Genomic DNA, 17,206 nt, shown 5'->3' on the forward strand with positions numbered 1-17,206 from the left:
CAAAAATCTAAAAAAAATCAGGGAAAAATTGGGAATAAATCTGCGATGGTATAACTTAAGTCGCATATGATAAACCGCCTCCACGGGCAGGGGAAGAAGCGGTAATTGAAAAATTAATAAAAAAATAAGGAAAAATAGGAAATAATTCTGGAATGATGTAGCTGGGTCGCATTTCTTGGCACTCTGATGGTCGCTCTGGTTCACCTTGACGCGTGTGGCTCCACGCGCAACCGACGTTTGCAAGTGAGCCCCCAGATCAGGGAGAGTTCAGAGAATTCATTTAATTGATGATCTCTTAGTGACATTCGGCAACACGCACAATGTGCAGCGTACTCTACTCTCTTCCTTAAACCTCGAAACATTTTCCAGCAGGTCGTACAAAACACAAGGAGTGTAAGTTTCGTTTGCGCCGAGCCCAACAGGTGAGCTCAAAAAAGGTTCACTCGTCAGTCGAGAAATGAGGATCTCTTTCTTTTCACCGATGTGTTTCTCTTCACTTCGGTTCCGTTTTCAGATTACCTGCTTCTCGAGGGTCTCTGTGCAGCTCTGTTCAGCTATTCATTCGCTTGGAGTAAACCTAGGAAGTCTTATTCTACGCATAGAAGACACAGATCAAACAGGACTCGTACCAGATGCTACCGGTGCACCCCAAGGGGATCTATTTTGGGCTGGAATCCTCCCGGACAAAGACCTGATAAGCTACGATTGAGTTTTATCATATTTTCTCACCTCTCTCTCATTTTTATTTTTCAGGAGAGCATTGGACAGTCTCTGAAGCAACGGTGGCACCGCACCCGCATAGGAAATACAAGACTATCCTCGATGCATTTACACCACTGGACTGTACAATATCCTGTACTTTGGTGATTTACACATCGAATCATCATGTGGATAATTATGCAGCAATGAATTACGATGTATACGTCTCGAATCTTAGAGAACAAGAAATAATAATTTAATGTTAATTGAAATGAAACTATCGGCCATACTCTTGTAACGCATTAGTCATAAGTATACAAAAATGAATTTATATTGTCCATTGCAAAGTCTCAATATGTATTCTTGACGATTAATTTATTAATAAAAGCTCATTGTAACCAATCGTCGATTGTTCAGTTATCAATGATTACATCCCTGTATGCATCATTAGATGATAACCATTATTGGTGATATATCATACATCATCACATGCATGCATGCGTATCAAATCATACATCACAACCGGAAGTGATAATGTAGATCTCTAGAATACCGGCCCTGAAAATTGAAAGTTTGCCCAAAAGTAGATGTTTGTATCAGGAGAACATGAAACCCGAGGAGGTGGTCCAAGACCTGGTGCCTCATCATGTGCATGCCTTCAATCATGTATATTTATTCCTAGTATGATAGAGAGATCAACTGCTTCCTCGCAGGACTAACTATATGCCTGCCTGTGCATTGAATCATTCAATAATTCTTTGATACAAAGGAAAAAGAATAATTCTCAGCTCTGGAATGTAGGTCCTGAAAATTAAAATTTAGGCCAAAAATTTGATTTTGTATCAGGAGAACAGAAAAACTGAGAAGGTATTCCTAGACAGCATGTTGTATCACACTTCATCACTTGCTTGCTCACTATTCGTTATTTCAGGACTCTACATGTCAATGAATGATGCTTCCAGGGGTGTAAATATTAGGAAACAAGTATTCGGTTTGAAAATAGCTTGCCATTTATTCATGAGTTATGCAGGTGGAATACATTCAGCATGTATACATTATTGAAATAATTATTAAAAACTTTCCAATATCATTTACAAGATGTATAAGGTTCATTACAATTTTACCCTAGTCATTCGAATGAATACAACTTATGAATACATTGCATAAGGACTTATTCGTGTACATCAACTGTTCTACGCTATGCATATGTATGACAATTATTTGCAAATTGTAAACTGGCAGGTATAAGCCGACTTCCTGTTGCAAGTGAGGAGATGCTCGTCAGAAAGTGCGATGTCATTACTTGCCACTCATTGCCTTTGCCGAGTCCTTGCAACTGCCGATTTTGTGAATTTACAATTGTCCTGAGCTTACTGAAAAATTAAGATATTTCGTCAGTATTAATTCAAGCTTGATTTACGCAACAGAATAGTGTTCCTTGGGTCAAAATACATTGGCAAAGCATCCTGTAATTTTTTTTCAGAAGTCTGTTAAAAAAGATTGAAACACACCAAGATCTGGTAGTTTTGTTTTCATTGAGGCATGCATTATACTCACCTTATACTCACCCTTAGAGCATAATAGGTAGACGAGTACGTACAATCCATGAGTACAATTGAAGGTCCCACAGCAAACGAGAGGGAGATAGGCAAGGTGTTTTTTAAAAACATCGGTATCTTTTGTGAAATCGTAGACCGACTTACAATCAGAAGAGGAGACTGTGGCGATGAAGTTGTACTGGAGAAAGTTGAAGTACAGAGCCCACTGACTTGCGCGTCATGCGGAGTTATCTATCATAAAGTGCTTTCAGGGGCTAGGGAAGATGCGGTAACTTTTCTCGCTTACAATTGTTAGATAAAATTAGTTTACGAAGGGCTTCAATCTTGAGATTTGTTCGGCCCGGACTCGAAACTTTCTCGACTGAATAATCTGACCTCAGAAAGTAATTGAGTTCATTTTTGGGCTTGGAATAAATAATCATCCAACATACGGGCTACGAATCATATGTTATAAAGCCGAGATTTATTTCATTGAATAATATAGCTATCAAATAATCTCTTATATGTATATTTAATCATGTCGATCAGTTCTCATCGGTTCCAATTTGTTAAAATTTCAACAATTCTATCCTGGATTATTATATTCTTAATTTTTTCCGTTTTTCCTATTCTTCGTTCGATTCCTCGTCAATCCCTACACTCATGTCATTACACATAATGCATATTTCCATACTATAGTCATAGATAATCATTTCCCAGACGGAGTAGCAAATACACGTCCATTCTCTGAGCTACTTTATTCAATCGTCAATCTCCTATGCGATTCTAAAAAAAAAAAAAAAAAAAATGACAATAAATAACAATAAATGATGAAGATTGTCACAGATCAGCCATTTCTAATATCTGTCAAAAGTTGAACGGCTAATCATTCAATTATTCAATAAATCTTGATACGTGTGTGCATCGTATCGGTGATACAAAAGTCTTTCAATATGTTCAACAGATTAGTAGTTCTTCTGATTAATTAACATCCCCCCATTTCGTGTAATTCAATTTTTTATTTTCTTTCTTTTCCAAGGATTGAATTTTGAAAAATCGTTAATTTTCGTCTCGATTCGACTAACGTTCAATTCACAATTACTAATAATGTTCCAGGCAAATGAGTTCAATCTCAATTGAAAATAAAAATTAAAAAAATAAATCAATAATAATAATAATGATAACAACGATAATGATGCTAATAATAGTAATAATAATAATGATAATAATAATATCACTAATGACAATAATTGTAATAAACATAATCGTAATAGCGACGATAATAATATTAATAACAGGTATAATAATCGTAATAGTCATAATAATAGTCTTAGTAATATAGTTATTGTGTAATAAATAAATAGCAAAAGAGAACTAGGAGTGTTGTCCAGTTCCGAACAGATATTTATATGTGGTTCAAACCTTATTTTTCGTTTTTTGTTCCCCCTTTTCTTTTCCATGCTCGAACTGTACATCAAATACAATACGAGAAAAGTGAAAAACATTTATTTCTGATAAAGGAGTGCAAAATAGTGATAAAACATAGAAAAAAAATATTTATAATCGAATTTAAATAGTGAGAGATAACGTAGATCAATTGATATACATATGTGTGCATACGTATTTTTCTTTTGCATGGTAATAAGCCCGCTCTAGCAATTTTTGAAAACAAAGCCGGAGCGATTTAATATACATATTCATTGAATATTATCATCATTAAATAACATTTATTGTACCTAAATTTTAATTAATAAAAATACCTAAATCACAATGTCGTGGCGCCATACATTAGGGTATGGGCTTTCTGTGTGCTGGTGGCGTCCAGTCTCTTCGTTTTCTTTTCCAAATAATCGAATTTAATTAATTTTCATTTTGCTATTTTATTTTATTTTTATTTCATTACTTTTTTTTTTTAATAAAAACAAGGCATTTCCACATGGTGTGAACTCTGCATTCATCATCGTTGTAATTACCAATTTTTAATTTCTTGATTCACCGAATGACTCTCAGAACCGTCAGCAAGTAGAAAATTGTTAAAGAATTTTTATAGCAGAGAAAAATAATTAAAATCACAAACAGGCTCCGTCCTATCTGAGAAAATTATTTTGAAAATCTCCAACATTCCATAAAATTTCGTATATTGTTTAGGTATATAACTTTACTCAGTTAACAAATAATGACTCGAAGAGTAACGGGGAAAACTTGTATGGCAGAGTGATGAGTTATTAGAGTCGTCGTCGTTGTCGTCGCTAGAAAAAAGAGAAGAAAAAAAAATATATGTATATATATATTCACCGACCGACAACAATGAATAACATTTATTAGTATCAATGTTATTATTATTTTTTGTGTTTTCAAGATTCACGGTTTTTTTCTCTCAAATATTGTTATTCCAAACGCCAGCCATTTTTGTCAAAGTCGACATACGTACGATCTTTTGGAAGTAGGTACACAATCTAGCTACCTAAAAGTCTCTGTGATTTTCGTTTTTCTTTACATTATTTTTTTTATCTTGTTCTCCTTCTTCTTGTGTCTAGCTCTTTCACGAATGAGCAATTATTCCCCCTAACCGTTAGTCCCTGCCGTTTATCGTAGCTAGTTGGTTGGCTGAACACTGAGAGCCTCGTGAAGTGCTTGCTGCTGATCCGTGGTTAAATAACTTATGCACGCCTGGAACATTGTCTCGTTGTTCTGGAAATTTTGAGTGATTTGAAATTAGTATTGAAATTTAGAGAAACGACAAGAAAAAGGTACGGAGCTACTAATACCTGAATCTGTCTGACGATGCTGAGAATCCTGGCCATGACAGGATTTTCCGCAGGTACCGCATCCTTAAATAACGCTTCGGCGAAGAAGCTAATTAGTCGTGGCAAATTTGCATTGCTTGGTCCGAGAACGACAGGGTGATTGCTTTCGATGAGGTCGCAAAGATATCCATAAACGTGGGGCGCTTCGTCTTCATCTTCGACAACCGGTAGCCATGACAGCCTGAGAAATTGAAAACGAAATAAAAATGAAATTGAGTAGCTGCGGTTCGAGGAGACGTCTATAAATGTTCCAAGAATTTACCAGTGAGGAAGCATATCGTCGACATTGATGGCTTTGCTGTTGTATTTGAGGATTTTTGTTACCGCAGATATGGCGTTTTCGGTGGGATTGACGTTCTCGGGTGACCTTGATTCCGGATCATTTATAACTTCCATCAGCCTCGGGAGCGCCTCGGCGCAAGCTTGGGCAAATACCTCCCCCCCGAACTGACCGAGAACCCCACAACCATAGGCAGCTGCTTGCCTGACATCCGCAGATTTGTCGGAGACGTACTGGAGCATCGGCCTGAGGAATATCTCCTGATATTTGGCGCATTCGGCACCACCGAACTCTATCACATCGTCGAAGACGCAGAGCGCCCATTGATGGTCTGGCCACGACCTTTCCGGTGCTAATAGATTGACAAAATGGCCGCAGATCTGATCAAAGTATGGGAAAAACGCCGCTTTGTGGGTCTTGAATAGGGCATGAAGAATATCTGCTATTTTACTGAGTGTGAAAATATCCTCGGTGACCTCGTCGACTAGTTGTTCTTCTACAACCTCGTCGTAGTCTTCGTCCTTTCTTTTTTCCAGCCTCGCTACTGCTCTGTCAAAATGTTCGTTCAATAATTTGTTCAGGATCCTGAGAAGCTCAGACATTTGCTGCGTTTCCAAACAACCGGCTCCCAAAGTTTCTATACACTTTGCCAGGGAAAAGAGCAATTCCAACAAAACCTCAGTCTCAGGCTCCGTGTCGATCGCTTTTAGCAGCTCGGGGCAAATATAAGCCCACATTCCTTCCAAGTATTGCGGTCCCTTTATTTTCGCACAGTCTACCAAACAGGGCAGACTCTCTGCGGCAGCGGTTCTCACCCCATCGTGGAAATAGAATTTGAGCATTGGCACCATAAGTCTGACGACCTCTTCCGCGTAGTCTGCGAAGCCTTCTTTAAGTTCCCGAGCGTAACAGACGAGCATCTCACAGGCAGAGGCCTTGTCTTCGAGTCCAGCAGTTTTGATTCCGAAGTTTTGTTGCTCTCCGAGAGACACAAACTGCCAGTCTAAATCTCCTTCGACTCCTTCCATGTCCTCGTTGTCGAGTAACGCTACCTCAGGTTTCATCGCCGCCGTTCTAAGCACAGGTCCCATAACCAACGGAAGATACTGTTCGAATTGTTTGCCTGAGCGGACAAAAATATTTGCTGTACACTCGTGACGCAGGCTTTGGGATTACTATCTTTTAGGAATATGAACAATAAATTCTTCTCTCAAGACAGTCCTCTCTGATTGTGTGAAACTAAATCTGAGACTTGGTTGTATCGGGAATGTAATGTGATGAGAAAAAATTCTCAGTCTTACCGAGAATCTTGCAAATTCGAGCCCAGGCAGAAATGAGATAACTAGTTTGGGGGTCATCGTCGGGAAGTTCTCCTTCCGAATGTGTTTTGAGCAGCATGTCCATGACTTCGCTCGCGTCGCTGATAAACTAAAACATGAAAGAGAAAGACTTAGCTCCTCATTGATTTGGTCGCAACAAATAAAATTACCTTTTCTGGTCCAACGGCAAGACCTATGAGACTGACGCATTCGATTGTTTTCCCCCTGAGCATTTTGTGCTCCTGTTGATTAGCGTTCTGTATAATATATTTCAAACATGGCATGAGCCTATCGTAGTAGGTTACGAACTGTTCCTCACAGGTGTCTGCAACGGAGGCAATCGTCGTAACAACCTGTAAATATTAACACAGTCCACAGTTCACGTTGAGGCAAAGTTTGTTATTCTATCCGTACCATTATATCTATAGAATTAAGTTTGTATCAATTTTTCACAGTTGCTAATGGACGTAGCGCCGAAAAGCTACTTTCAGTGATCAAAAGAATGAATATCCTCTTTATAAGTGACCAATAAGATCTGAATCGAACCTATCGGTGGATTGTAAAGAGGGCGTACTCCAAGGATAATAAATAAAACTAATACTGTAGATAAAAATCTATAAATATAGCTCACCTGTTCGAGAACGAGTTTTGTGCCTTTTTCAACTAATTCCCTAAACTTCGCTGTCAAAATGGATTCCAGTTTAGCCATAATGGCATCAAGGTAGGGAGTCATAATATTTTTTGGACAATCTTCACTAAAATTCACCAAGGCAGCTCCGGCGTGAGCCTGAACTCTGGGATTTGCGTTATCGTCCAGCACCATTAGCAATCCGGGTATAATTTTGTCGTGAAACTTTTTTTCAACGATCGGAGCAAAGTCCGTAGACATTTGACCCACGGCATTACAGGCGGCGTACCGAACACGCGGATGCTAAGGAATGAAGCGGAGAAAAAAAATATACTCAAAGAATTTCGAAGATTTATAACAGTGAACGTGATCGGGCGTGGGGAATTTCTTACAGCGTCTTGAAGGTATTGTATAACTCCATCCATAATCTGCGGCAATATAGCTTCCATTTGCTTGTGACATCCTTCGCCAACGGCTGAAATGGCCATTAGAGCAGCGTGCCTGAACGATAATAAACGAAACATATCAGAAAAGGCAATTGAGAGAGACGCGAAAAATGTCGATATTATAAATTTGTCTGTTTTTCAAAGATGGCTTACAAGGCATGAATGAAAGTCATATCTTCAAAAAACGTTCCAAAAGAGGGTCTGAATCCAATTTATCAAAACGATAATATTGGAGCAGGGGACCTCGTTCGGGTTCTTCTGCCATGGGTGTAACGCTGTTATGAACATGGATTGAACTCAACTGCTGACTCCACATGGCGCGTTAAATTTGAGTAAAGAGCCACAATACACTTACCTATACTTCCAGTCCGTGTTGCTCAGCATGGTCGGAATGTTCTGTACAATTTGTGGAAGCATAGTTTTGCCGCCAAGTCCGCAGGCAAGTCTGTCTAAGGCGCTTTCGGCGACTACATTATTGCTGTCATTGTCTTCTACAATAAGTTCATCGGAGAAGCCCCATTCTTCGTCATCTTCAAGATCCGTCATCATCTTGAGTACCAATGGCACAAGCGCCACTATATATTTACCTCCAACATTCCGAACCATAGCCGGAGCTGTTTCGGCTAATGTCACTAAAACTTCGAGAGCCAGCTGCCGCCACGAGTCACCCATTTCTTCGTTTGAAAAAATTTTCATACACATTTCCATGATGTTTTCAAGCTGAGGTCTTAAAAACTTGGGGGTTGATTCGGCCAAATCGATCAACACCTTGAGCAGAGATTCGTCGTCTTGTTTCTCTACAGATTGTGCAGTTACCTGGACTACCGCCGGGAGCAACTCGGAAAAGTGTCTTTGAATGTTTGTCTGTTTGTCATGCAACATTATGAAGGCACCTATCGCTCTAACAGCTTGAAATTGTACCTATAATTGACAAGAAAAAGAAAGGGTTTGATCGGTGGTCTACTTCAAAAGCAATGAAATTATTGATATATGCAAAGTATTTGTGTCTGCCCCGTATCTGTCTATAATTTAAAACTCCACCAAGTTACAGTCATCAGAGAGCATGTATACTTTAGGGAGACTAGGTGACTAGTGGTTCAAACGAATCAACCACTAATGTATCTTGCACCCAAATTTTAATGAAATGCACAAATTGTTTTTATTCACCTCATAATTTGCTGCGTCTAGTACAGACTGTTGCAGCATCTGTTTTATCAGGACGAGATAATTGGCCTGCTGGTTTCCAAAAACACCAGGGACAGATCTGCAGGATAAATGAATGACGAATTCCGCTTGTGATAAAACTGAGTTCATTTTTAGGCTCTTTATCTACTCAGGTCAATTATCCGAGTAAATTATCGGAATTAGACTTACGTGAACATGCGGAGAGCGCATTCTTTCAGCGCAGGGACTGGCCCATTGGCGCACTGGAATAGGAACTGAAGAAATTCTGGCCATTGATTATTGCCATCGTCGTCGATGAGGTTTCTTGCAACTTCGGCAGCAACCTCACAAACCTTACGTCGTATCGTATCAGTTTGTTCAGTTTGTACAGCAAGTAAGATTCTCTCTTTCAACTGGGCTTGAGCCTCTGGTGGAATCTAAAGTAGGAATATTATGAAACAACCGTCTCATCCAACAAGGTGAAAATTTCAAGATGAGAACTGTGTACGTTCCAAAACTATGACTGCGCCATTAAGTAAGCGCAGCCAACTCTCAGAAACCTCTCACAAGAACCCTGAAATTCTGACGATCAAAACGATAGATAGAAAACGGGCTAGTCTTGCAAGTTAATCTACCATGGGTGTAACGCTGTTGAATTCATCGATTGAAATCGACTGCTGACTCCACATGGCATAAAGTAAAAACACATAATAGTTGATCATGTTTAATGTGATTATTTTCACCTTTGGATAGAAATCCATGAACTCTGAAGAGAAGAGTCTCCGCAGCAGAACGGCTGCCATGGCACGCATATCCTCTGCAAGAGCAGCATTGCAAACGGAGCCAAGTAGGAACGTCACTTTATTTTCCACAGGAAGATTGTTATACGCTTCCTAAAAATATTTTAAGGATAACCTTAAACCTGGAGTACGGATATAACGAAAAAATGGTAGAACACGTGGCGTGCGAAAATTCGCCGATTGAACTCCTTAGATTAAGTACAGAGTATCTATAGATATTCGGTATACGAAATTAAATTTGTTGCGTAGTTGGCGAACAAAGAGAGAGGAGATGGAACGTGCGGCGACGGAGCGGAAGGTATAAAAGGTGGTCGATAGACTGATAAATTGCCGGGAAGGAAATGCGATGCCATGGGGATGATTTCGCGGGCCGCGCGGCACGCACCACCATTTTGGCATTTTTAGTATCTAATAACCGGCCACCTGTCATCCCGATGCTGAAACGAATGCATTTCTAAATAGACGGATGAAATGCGTTGCGCAATTGAAGAAGAAAGACGGTTACTGAGAATGTACAGCGCGAAGAAACCAGCGAGTCACGATCCGACCGCATGTTAACTCTTGACAACACGTTGCCAACGTGTTCGAAGCATTGATATCGCATTTATTTCAAAATTCAGTAAGGTTCGAGGTAAACTATGATACTGTTCGTTCGGGATAAAAATTAGGGACAGTCACGTACCTCGGCTTGCGTCCGAACATCGTTGTCGATGCTTAGAAGTGTGTTTAAAAGCTGTTGGAACTGTTCGAGGTCTGCCGCCATTGTTACTGAACTGAACGAATGAATCACTGCGCAAGCATTCACGCGTTGATCGTGATGCCGCTACCAGACACACTCAAAACATTAAAAATTCCTACGAGGCAGACCGCGACACGCGCAGCCAAAAAAAGTACCAGTTGCACGGTGATTCGTATATTCAGCTGAAGCCACGCCGAAGTGTTTCTTTCTCTCTTCTTTTTCATTCTTTGAATGTACCCTCGATGGTTTTTTTTCCAGGGCTTGAAAAAAGTTCACAAGCGATAATAAACTGTAAAACATTAATTAAATTTTATTGGCTGTCTTAACGAATCTTGAACGTCTCCTCATTTTGCTACCTACCGCCATTGTATACAGTTTTCACAATGTAAGGTTCCTTGTCTTTTGGTTAAGTGATATTGGACTGGATTAACACAGGACCGGGCTTGGGACATTATTGCCATTTTGCTTGTAAGAAATTCTATATTTATGTCGAAAGTCAAGTGATCATTGCTTCGGTCGAAGGCCAAATATAATCAGAGTATGTAGATGCGATTAGATTAGGAATGAAGTCTTCAGTTGTCAGCATTTTTCTCTTGACCCTCGTCTTCATCTTCCTCTACTCTAGCGTTCTTCAGACTTCCAAATACTTTTGATGGAATAGCTTGTTTTTCAACAGGTACATCTAAATGAGAACAAAAAATCATTGTCAAAACGAGTGTAACTCGTTGAACAATAAATCAGGATAAGATAAAAATTCACCTTCTTCAACTTCTTTCTCATCTTCGCTATCATCGTCCATGTCAATGTCTATTTCATCAGGGTTATTCACTTGAGGTTCTGCTCTACCGTTTCCTTCCGTAACTCCTCTGACAAAATTAATGTTGTCTTTGAATCCAGACTGCGCTGTGATATCTGTGACAATAATACAGGAATTGTAATTTCTGATCTGATAGCATGAATTAGAGATTAAATCTGTCAGAAACTGACCAGCGCTTGTAGAAGATGTTTTATTGTCAAGACTTTTCATGGCATCATTCAAACTAGCGACAGGCTCATCGCTAGCAAGATTTGCCGCACTATTTAGCATTTGCGCTGACATCATATTCACTTGAGTGTTATACATTGCTTGGACGCTACGCTTGATTCTCAGCATTTCCCTCATTGTATCTTCATTACCATGGCGAACCTCAAACTCTTTCCACACTTGCCAAAAATTAGAAGTTACCTAAGATGTGGAATGAACGTTGAAGATTAATTGGGAGTAGTATTTTCTAACACAAGAATGTTACTTTTCATCAGCTTACCCTTGGATCGCAAATTTGACTACAGTGAGCGTAAATCGCTCTAGCCCGATCGACTTCGCCAAGCTTGGTTTCCATTTCGGCAAATCTTAGGCACATTTCCCTAGTGTTTTCTTCACTGAGTACTTCGATCGCTTTTTCATAAATTTGACGAGTTTTGGGCACTCCGTATATATCGGCAGCCTTCTTGATGTAGATATTGAACATCTAAAAAATTTTTATAATCATAAAAATAAAACCTCCAAGAAGCAGTGAATAATTACAATGCACGGTAGGCTCAGGTTGCTACCTCGAATTTTTCCTCGGGTAAAACTGCATTCGTTGCTCGCTCATAAACTGACATCGCATGCCTAGCCAAACCGTGCTCTTCTTCTAACTTGGCATAGAGTAAATACAAGGCTAGGAGGAGATGAATAATTAAATCAAATTCTGAACGTCGATTTCTATAAAATACATTAAAATAGTTTTGATTATCGCTTTTATTACCTTTCGCATATCTTGGCGGACAATGTTCCAAACATTGTTCGAAAAGATCTCGAGTCCTCTCAAGCTTGGTACCTCCATATCTATTTAGGAATTTAGTCAAGTAGGTATTCCATATATCGTAAACGTTTGGCCACTTGAATAGAGCGATGCCTTTTTCATATGCCTTAATAAGAGATAGATAAAAAACGATGGTGATGAGTTATGAGAAAACCTTGGATCAAAGGTATTTACTTTTACCAGTAATACTCACCCGAAAGGCCTCTTCAAAATAATTGTTCTCCTCGAGAAATAGCCCATAATTGATAATGATCTGTGGCGTTGCAATCTTCAGATCAATTATTTTATCGTAAACTGCCTTGCACGTCTGAAGCAAAATAAAAAAATAAAGACAGTTGATAGGAGACAAAGATAGGAAAATAGAAGAGAGTTATCCGCAACATACCTTAAAAGTACCAAAGCTCTCTTCAAGATCAGCGTACATCGACCAGACTTTGAGCGACTTGTATAATCTCATCTGAACAGTTTCAGTCTCATCGTGATACGCAACTTTCCGCGACGGCATAGCCGTTGCACGATGCATCAGTTTTAAAGCCTCTTTGCAATTGTCGTGTCTGATCTCCATTTCCGCCCATTCGCACCAAACCGAGGCAAGATCGTCAACTTTTGTGTATGGAACGTGTGTCGCTTTTTCAAATACCACTCTGGCATCGGCAATCTGACCATTTTCCTCATAGAATTTCGCAAATGCCACCCACAAAGTGTGTAGCTTTCCCACAGCCTGCTGGGGCAGAACTGTTTGAACTGCTTCGGTGTACGTATTGATTATCTGTAAAAATAAGCAATGACAATTAGTTTCATTTGTAATCTGGGAAATAATAGATACCCGGGATTTGGGCTGCGTACCTCGTGGGGCTGACCCTCGTACAGCATAACTCTTTTGTGCCACTCTTGAACATTGTGCGGATTTTGCCTGAGCAGGACACTGTTTAGTAGCAGCAATCTCCGCTCCATCAGGTGTTCAAACCTGGCCAATCTAAGTTCCAATTCAATATCATCTAGAATACAGATGCATTATGATTCATGTCGAGTTTCAAACAGCTCTACGAAATAAAAGGTAAGATACAATAATTACGACTGACCTTCTTCCGTTGGATTAGGATTCTTCGCAGCATCTTCCATCCGTTTGCTGAGGCTGAGCTCTTCAAATTGCGCATAGGCATCGAACACTTGAGTGAAATCTCTGACGGTGGACACAGTCTGAATAGCTTCTTCGTAGATATCTCTGGCCTGTGAACGAAAAAAAGTTTTCAACTCCGATAATAAGTTGTAATAAGAGACAAATTCTACCACTCACCCTTTCGAACAGACCACTACGAACGTAATAGTCAGCCAAAGAATTCCAGAGTGGACCCAACTGATCCGTGTAACGTCTCAAACCACCCCTAATGATAGCATCGACATTCAATGACTTTATTTTTGAAGGATTTTTCGATATGAGATCGCAAAGTTCATTCCACAGCTGATGGTTGGATTTTCCATGTTTCGAAACAAAGTCGTCTTGGTTTACAATTTGAGCAAGTTTTACTGCAGCCTCGTCTAACCTTCCAGTAGATATTAAGTATTCTATGTACTCCTCGGCATCCTCAGGAGCTAACTGCATGTATCAAGATTGCATTAAAGTTAGTTAATTTTTAAATCACAGCAAACTTCCTACCTTCAAGTATCTTCTGAAGACTCGAACGGCCGTCTCATAAACGTTGTGTTTCTTAAGGAAGCCTATATAAAGAGGCCAGATACGATGGTGCTGAGTTATGGGAAGGGCTCTAAGCGAACGATCGAAGACCTGACGAGTTCGAGTAATGAACAATTGATCCGTCATGAGCGTGCAATAATCCATCCATATTCGAGGCATTTTATGCATGAAGACAAGGGCACGTTCAAATGCATTGTTGACATCCTCGTAGAGAGGATCAGTTATGCAACGTCCTTTCAGCTGACTCACACGCTGTCGGAGGTAATTGTACCAAAGTTTGTAGCTATGAATCAAATACAAAGAATATGAATACATGTGTGGGACTTCACGAAACCTAAGAAATACCTACCTCCCCGGTAGTTCCTTCAGCGCTCTTTCATAAACGATATTTAGATTTGCGCTCTTAGTGCTTTTCAAATGATCAATATATCGCTGCCAATGTTTCACAGAGTAAGGGTTGCGCAAGATTTCCTCCTCATAAGGTAAATCTTCTTCGTTCTAAACCCCCAATGGTAAACAATATTAGGGATTACAGGTTAGAATTTTAACGTCGATGAATCGTTGTGAAATACTATGATACTACCGGAGAACAATACTCACAAACACATAGGGATTTCCCTCAGAATCTTCCCGCTGAAGCATCTTTCCTCAAATGAATCTCGGATTACTTAAAGCAGTATTCCAGTTTGTTAGAAGAGATGCAATGTAGACATAACCAAGAATGCACATAACAGAGCGCCTGTAACTGCGGGGATGTGTGGAAAGTATAGACCGCCGACATGACAATTTTTTGACGTAGATCTCATAGATGTGTGCGTTCGGTGGCCTGTTAGGTTGGGTACATTGTTGTTATTTATTGGAGTAAGCAACGAGGAGCCAGCAAAAATTCATATCGCGTGCTGACCGTCATAATGTCGAATGCGGTTGCCCCTGATGAGGTAAGCGTGCCTCTTCCCCCAAATATTCGTCAACATGCAGCAGAGACAATCGTCCTCGTGTTTATTGATTTCCCTCGCCTTGTCAAATTTCCATCGCAGTTTAAACGCGTCCTTCGGTGCCACCCACTAGTATTTGACACGGCTAAAACATCGCAGCCCTTTCCCTTTGCTAGTCCTTGTGAGACAAACTGTAATAAAATTCGGCCCGTGTAACTTGCAAGAACAACTAGCGAGTCTGAACTTTATTCGCGCCGTAATTTTTTTTTAGCGCACCTGTCGCTGTCCTGCCCGTTGTTACAAATTGGAAATCTAAAAAAGAATACCGTCATGCGGATCAACAAAAAATACGTAATATAATACAGCGGTAAGCCCACCCGCGGGAGAATCACCTTGGATAGAAAAGATATATACCTATTTATTTATAAACGCAGCTGCCAGAGTTACACCGTTTTCAGTCGATATATATATCCCACGATTCTGTATTATAATCGAGCGACGTTTTCTCGAGGTCCAGTTTTAACTACAACGTGATCGCTAGCAACCGTGCTAGCAACCTGCGGAGTGTCATAGCGTAAGTATTTTGCGATTACAATTTTAAAGGCGACTCGGCGGCGATCGTTTGTCGTATTTCATACACTAGTCTATTTTCCAAAAATCAGTAACGGCACACACCTCTTCTGGTGGATCTTCGTATCGATATTCTCCCTCACACATTTCTCCTCCGTAAACGAGAAACGGGATAAAATAATAACTCTGCGAATCCACAAAGGTGATCAAAATTGCATTCAGGTAAGGCGCGCCAAAGTTCGTCGTATTGTTGCAGTTTGAATTCAGACCCTCAATCCCTCCAACCCGTCACGCGGTGCATTGTGATTTCCGCATTAATTTCTCAGACAATAATCAAGCTCACAGTGATAGGTCACTCCCTTGAAATCTGTAAGAATAAACACCGGTTTGGCATTTGGCCAATGATTATCGGATTCAAAAATAAAATATAAATTCTTCCTATTCTTTCAGGCACAGAAAAAAGTAGATCGTAACAAGATCGAGTTACCAGCTTGCCGTTGCGAGAGCAATTTACCTAAATCAGGAAAGATGACCGTGACATTGTGGGTCGTTGGTGGTCCAGGATCCGGAAAAGGAACCCAGTGTGAAAAAATCGTTGAGAAATATGGATTTCTGCATCTGAGTAGTGGAGATCTTTTGCGGGAAGAAGTCGCTAGCGGGAGCCCGAGGGGTGGTCAACTCCAAGAGCTCATGTCAAAGGGACTCTTCGTTCCTTCTGTAAGTGCAAAATTTTCGGCCTGAGTATTTTCTATTCACCGTTAGTCACCGTGGACCAATAATTCGCTCTTACAGGATGTGGTACTCTCGTTGATCAAGGAGAGGATCAATAAAGGAAAGGAGGACAAGGTCCCCGGGTTCCTCATCGACGGTTATCCCCGGGAGCTCAGCCAGGGACTGGAATTTGAAAAAGAAGTAAATTACAGAGTGAATGATTCGATGGACCTCAGTTACATAACATCGTACCGATATCTGTCCGTCTGATTTCACAGATCGGAACGGTCGACCTTGTACTGTTCTTCGACGTCGCGAACGAAACGTTGACGAAGAGACTCTTGGGCCGTGCTGCTTCGTCGGGAAGGGCTGACGACAACGAAGAGACGATCAAAAAACGCATCGAGGTTTTCAATGAAAAAAATGGTCCGATCATCGAACACTACAAGGCTAAGGTCGTCAAGGTATGCAGCATCGTTATCGTCGATTCCTCTTGTTCTTCTTATGAATTGGGATCATTTCTATTCGTAGATAAACGCTGAAGGCGGAGTCGATGAGATATTTGCCGAAGCTACAAAGGCGATTGATGCGGTCCAAAAAGCATAAAATTCAAAACAACGATGATTATTATCGCCGCTGTTCTAGATAGATAATTTATTTATTTCACGTTAGGACTGGAATGGCATGTTGACACGTCAGATGCTAACTTTATGACACGGCTATTTTTGAGCCTAACGAATTCTTCCCGCACACTATTAGGATTATTATAGTTGATAGGTTCGTGTACTAGTCATGCGAACAGAAGCTGCCTGGTTGAAAAACTCTAAATTTCATCGTTCATCGAACATCGTTTGTAATTCGTTGCACGCCCATTCGCACACTCATTGTTAACTACATCATAAGACTCTTCGACATATTTCTGTTACATAACTGAAAAGATATAAATATATTTAACTACATCACAAAACGCATTTCTATATTTAACCCGATGAAGAGGAAATACTATTTCAAACTCACCTCATCATTGTGC

At 40.1% G+C, this 17,206-nt stretch overlaps 3 protein-coding genes and 1 non-coding gene across 7 annotated transcripts; 1 reads left to right on the forward strand and 3 right to left on the reverse strand.

The window, feature by feature from the left end:
* Positions 1-2,699: 2,699 nt before the first annotated feature.
* Positions 2,700-10,519, reverse strand: LOC105691964 (importin-5). Of its 2 annotated transcripts, XR_001103389.3 has the most exons (13): positions 10,364-10,519; positions 9,625-9,774; positions 9,092-9,318; positions 8,885-8,981; positions 8,073-8,638; positions 7,664-7,772; positions 7,275-7,574; positions 6,814-6,996; positions 6,626-6,752; positions 5,307-6,447; positions 5,006-5,225; positions 4,702-4,928; positions 2,700-4,486 (listed from the first exon to the last, which is right to left on the reverse strand). XR_001103389.3 is itself a non-coding variant. In XM_012410812.3 (12 exons), exons 1-12 carry the CDS (start codon positions 10,442-10,444, stop codon positions 4,833-4,835), a joined length of 3,297 nt encoding a protein of 1,098 aa, XP_012266235.1. In that variant the 5' UTR covers positions 10,445-10,519; the 3' UTR covers positions 2,700-4,832. The 2 variants fall into 2 exon arrangements, 1 of the variants encoding a protein (XP_012266235.1); XM_012410812.3 differs by having other exon boundaries at positions 2,700-4,928.
* On the reverse strand, positions 8,719-8,849 carry LOC112694891. The gene has a single exon (XR_003150240.2). It is a non-coding gene; the product is annotated as a small Cajal body-specific RNA 8 (non-coding RNA).
* A 361-nt stretch (positions 10,520-10,880) lies between the features above and the next one.
* LOC105691893 (pre-mRNA-splicing factor syf1 homolog) lies at positions 10,881-14,702 on the reverse strand. Its single transcript, XM_012410697.3, has 14 exons — positions 14,561-14,702; positions 14,310-14,458; positions 13,922-14,243; positions 13,562-13,861; positions 13,347-13,494; positions 13,111-13,262; positions 12,650-13,033; positions 12,458-12,571; positions 12,208-12,370; positions 12,011-12,120; positions 11,725-11,928; positions 11,408-11,645; positions 11,180-11,332; positions 10,881-11,102 (listed from the first exon to the last, which is right to left on the reverse strand). The coding sequence occupies exons 1-14, from the start codon at positions 14,600-14,602 to the stop codon at positions 10,993-10,995; spliced, it is 2,589 nt and encodes an 862-aa protein (XP_012266120.1). The 5' UTR covers positions 14,603-14,702; the 3' UTR covers positions 10,881-10,992.
* Positions 14,703-14,773: 71 nt separating this feature from the next.
* LOC105691895 (adenylate kinase isoenzyme 1) lies at positions 14,774-17,143 on the forward strand. Of its 3 annotated transcripts, XM_012410699.3 has the most exons (6): positions 15,330-15,469; positions 15,558-15,687; positions 15,916-16,182; positions 16,258-16,377; positions 16,455-16,640; positions 16,708-17,143. In XM_012410699.3, exons 3-6 carry the CDS (start codon positions 15,994-15,996, stop codon positions 16,780-16,782), a joined length of 570 nt encoding a protein of 189 aa, XP_012266122.1. In that variant the 5' UTR covers positions 15,330-15,469; positions 15,558-15,687; positions 15,916-15,993; the 3' UTR covers positions 16,783-17,143. The 3 variants fall into 3 exon arrangements, with proteins under 3 accessions (XP_012266121.1, XP_012266122.1, XP_012266123.1); XM_012410698.3 differs by lacking the exons at positions 15,330-15,469; positions 15,558-15,687 and adding an exon at positions 14,774-14,898; XM_012410700.3 differs by lacking the exon at positions 15,558-15,687 and having other exon boundaries at positions 15,334-15,469.
* Positions 17,144-17,206: the final 63 nt, after the last annotated feature.

This window comes from Athalia rosae, chromosome 3, assembly GCF_917208135.1.
Source record: "Athalia rosae chromosome 3, iyAthRosa1.1, whole genome shotgun sequence".
Classification (NCBI taxonomy): Eukaryota; Metazoa; Arthropoda; class Insecta; order Hymenoptera; family Athaliidae; genus Athalia; species Athalia rosae.

Bases quoted from the DNA above. Each gene is read 5' to 3' on its own strand.
- LOC105691895 (XM_012410698.3), top strand. From the start codon at position 14,872: ATGTCGAATGCGGTTGCCCCTGATGAG. The intron at 14,899-15,915 runs GTAAGCGTGCCT...CTATTCTTTCAG, and splicing joins ATGCGGTTGCCCCTGATGAG to GCACAGAAAAAAGTAGATCG. The intron at 16,641-16,707 runs GTATGCAGCATC...TTCTATTCGTAG, and splicing joins ACAAGGCTAAGGTCGTCAAG to ATAAACGCTGAAGGCGGAGT.
- LOC105691964 (XM_012410812.3), bottom strand. From the start codon at position 10,444: ATGGCGGCAGACCTCGAACAGTTCCAACAGCTTTTAAACACACTTCTA. The intron at 6,753-6,813 runs GTAATTTTATTT...TTCATGTTTTAG, and splicing joins TTGCCGTTGGACCAGAAAAG to TTTATCAGCGACGCGAGCGA. The intron at 5,226-5,306 runs GTAAATTCTTGG...TCAATTTCTCAG, and splicing joins GACGATATGCTTCCTCACTG to GCTGTCATGGCTACCGGTTG.
- LOC105691893 (XM_012410697.3), bottom strand. From the start codon at position 14,602: ATGCTTCAGCGGGAAGATTCTGAGGGAAATCCCTATGTGTTT. The intron at 13,263-13,346 runs GTCAGTCGTAAT...TCTGTATTCTAG, and splicing joins TCCTAATCCAACGGAAGAAG to ATGATATTGAATTGGAACTT. The intron at 11,646-11,724 runs GTAAGCTGATGA...TCCACATCTTAG, and splicing joins GTCAAATTTGCGATCCAAGG to GTAACTTCTAATTTTTGGCA.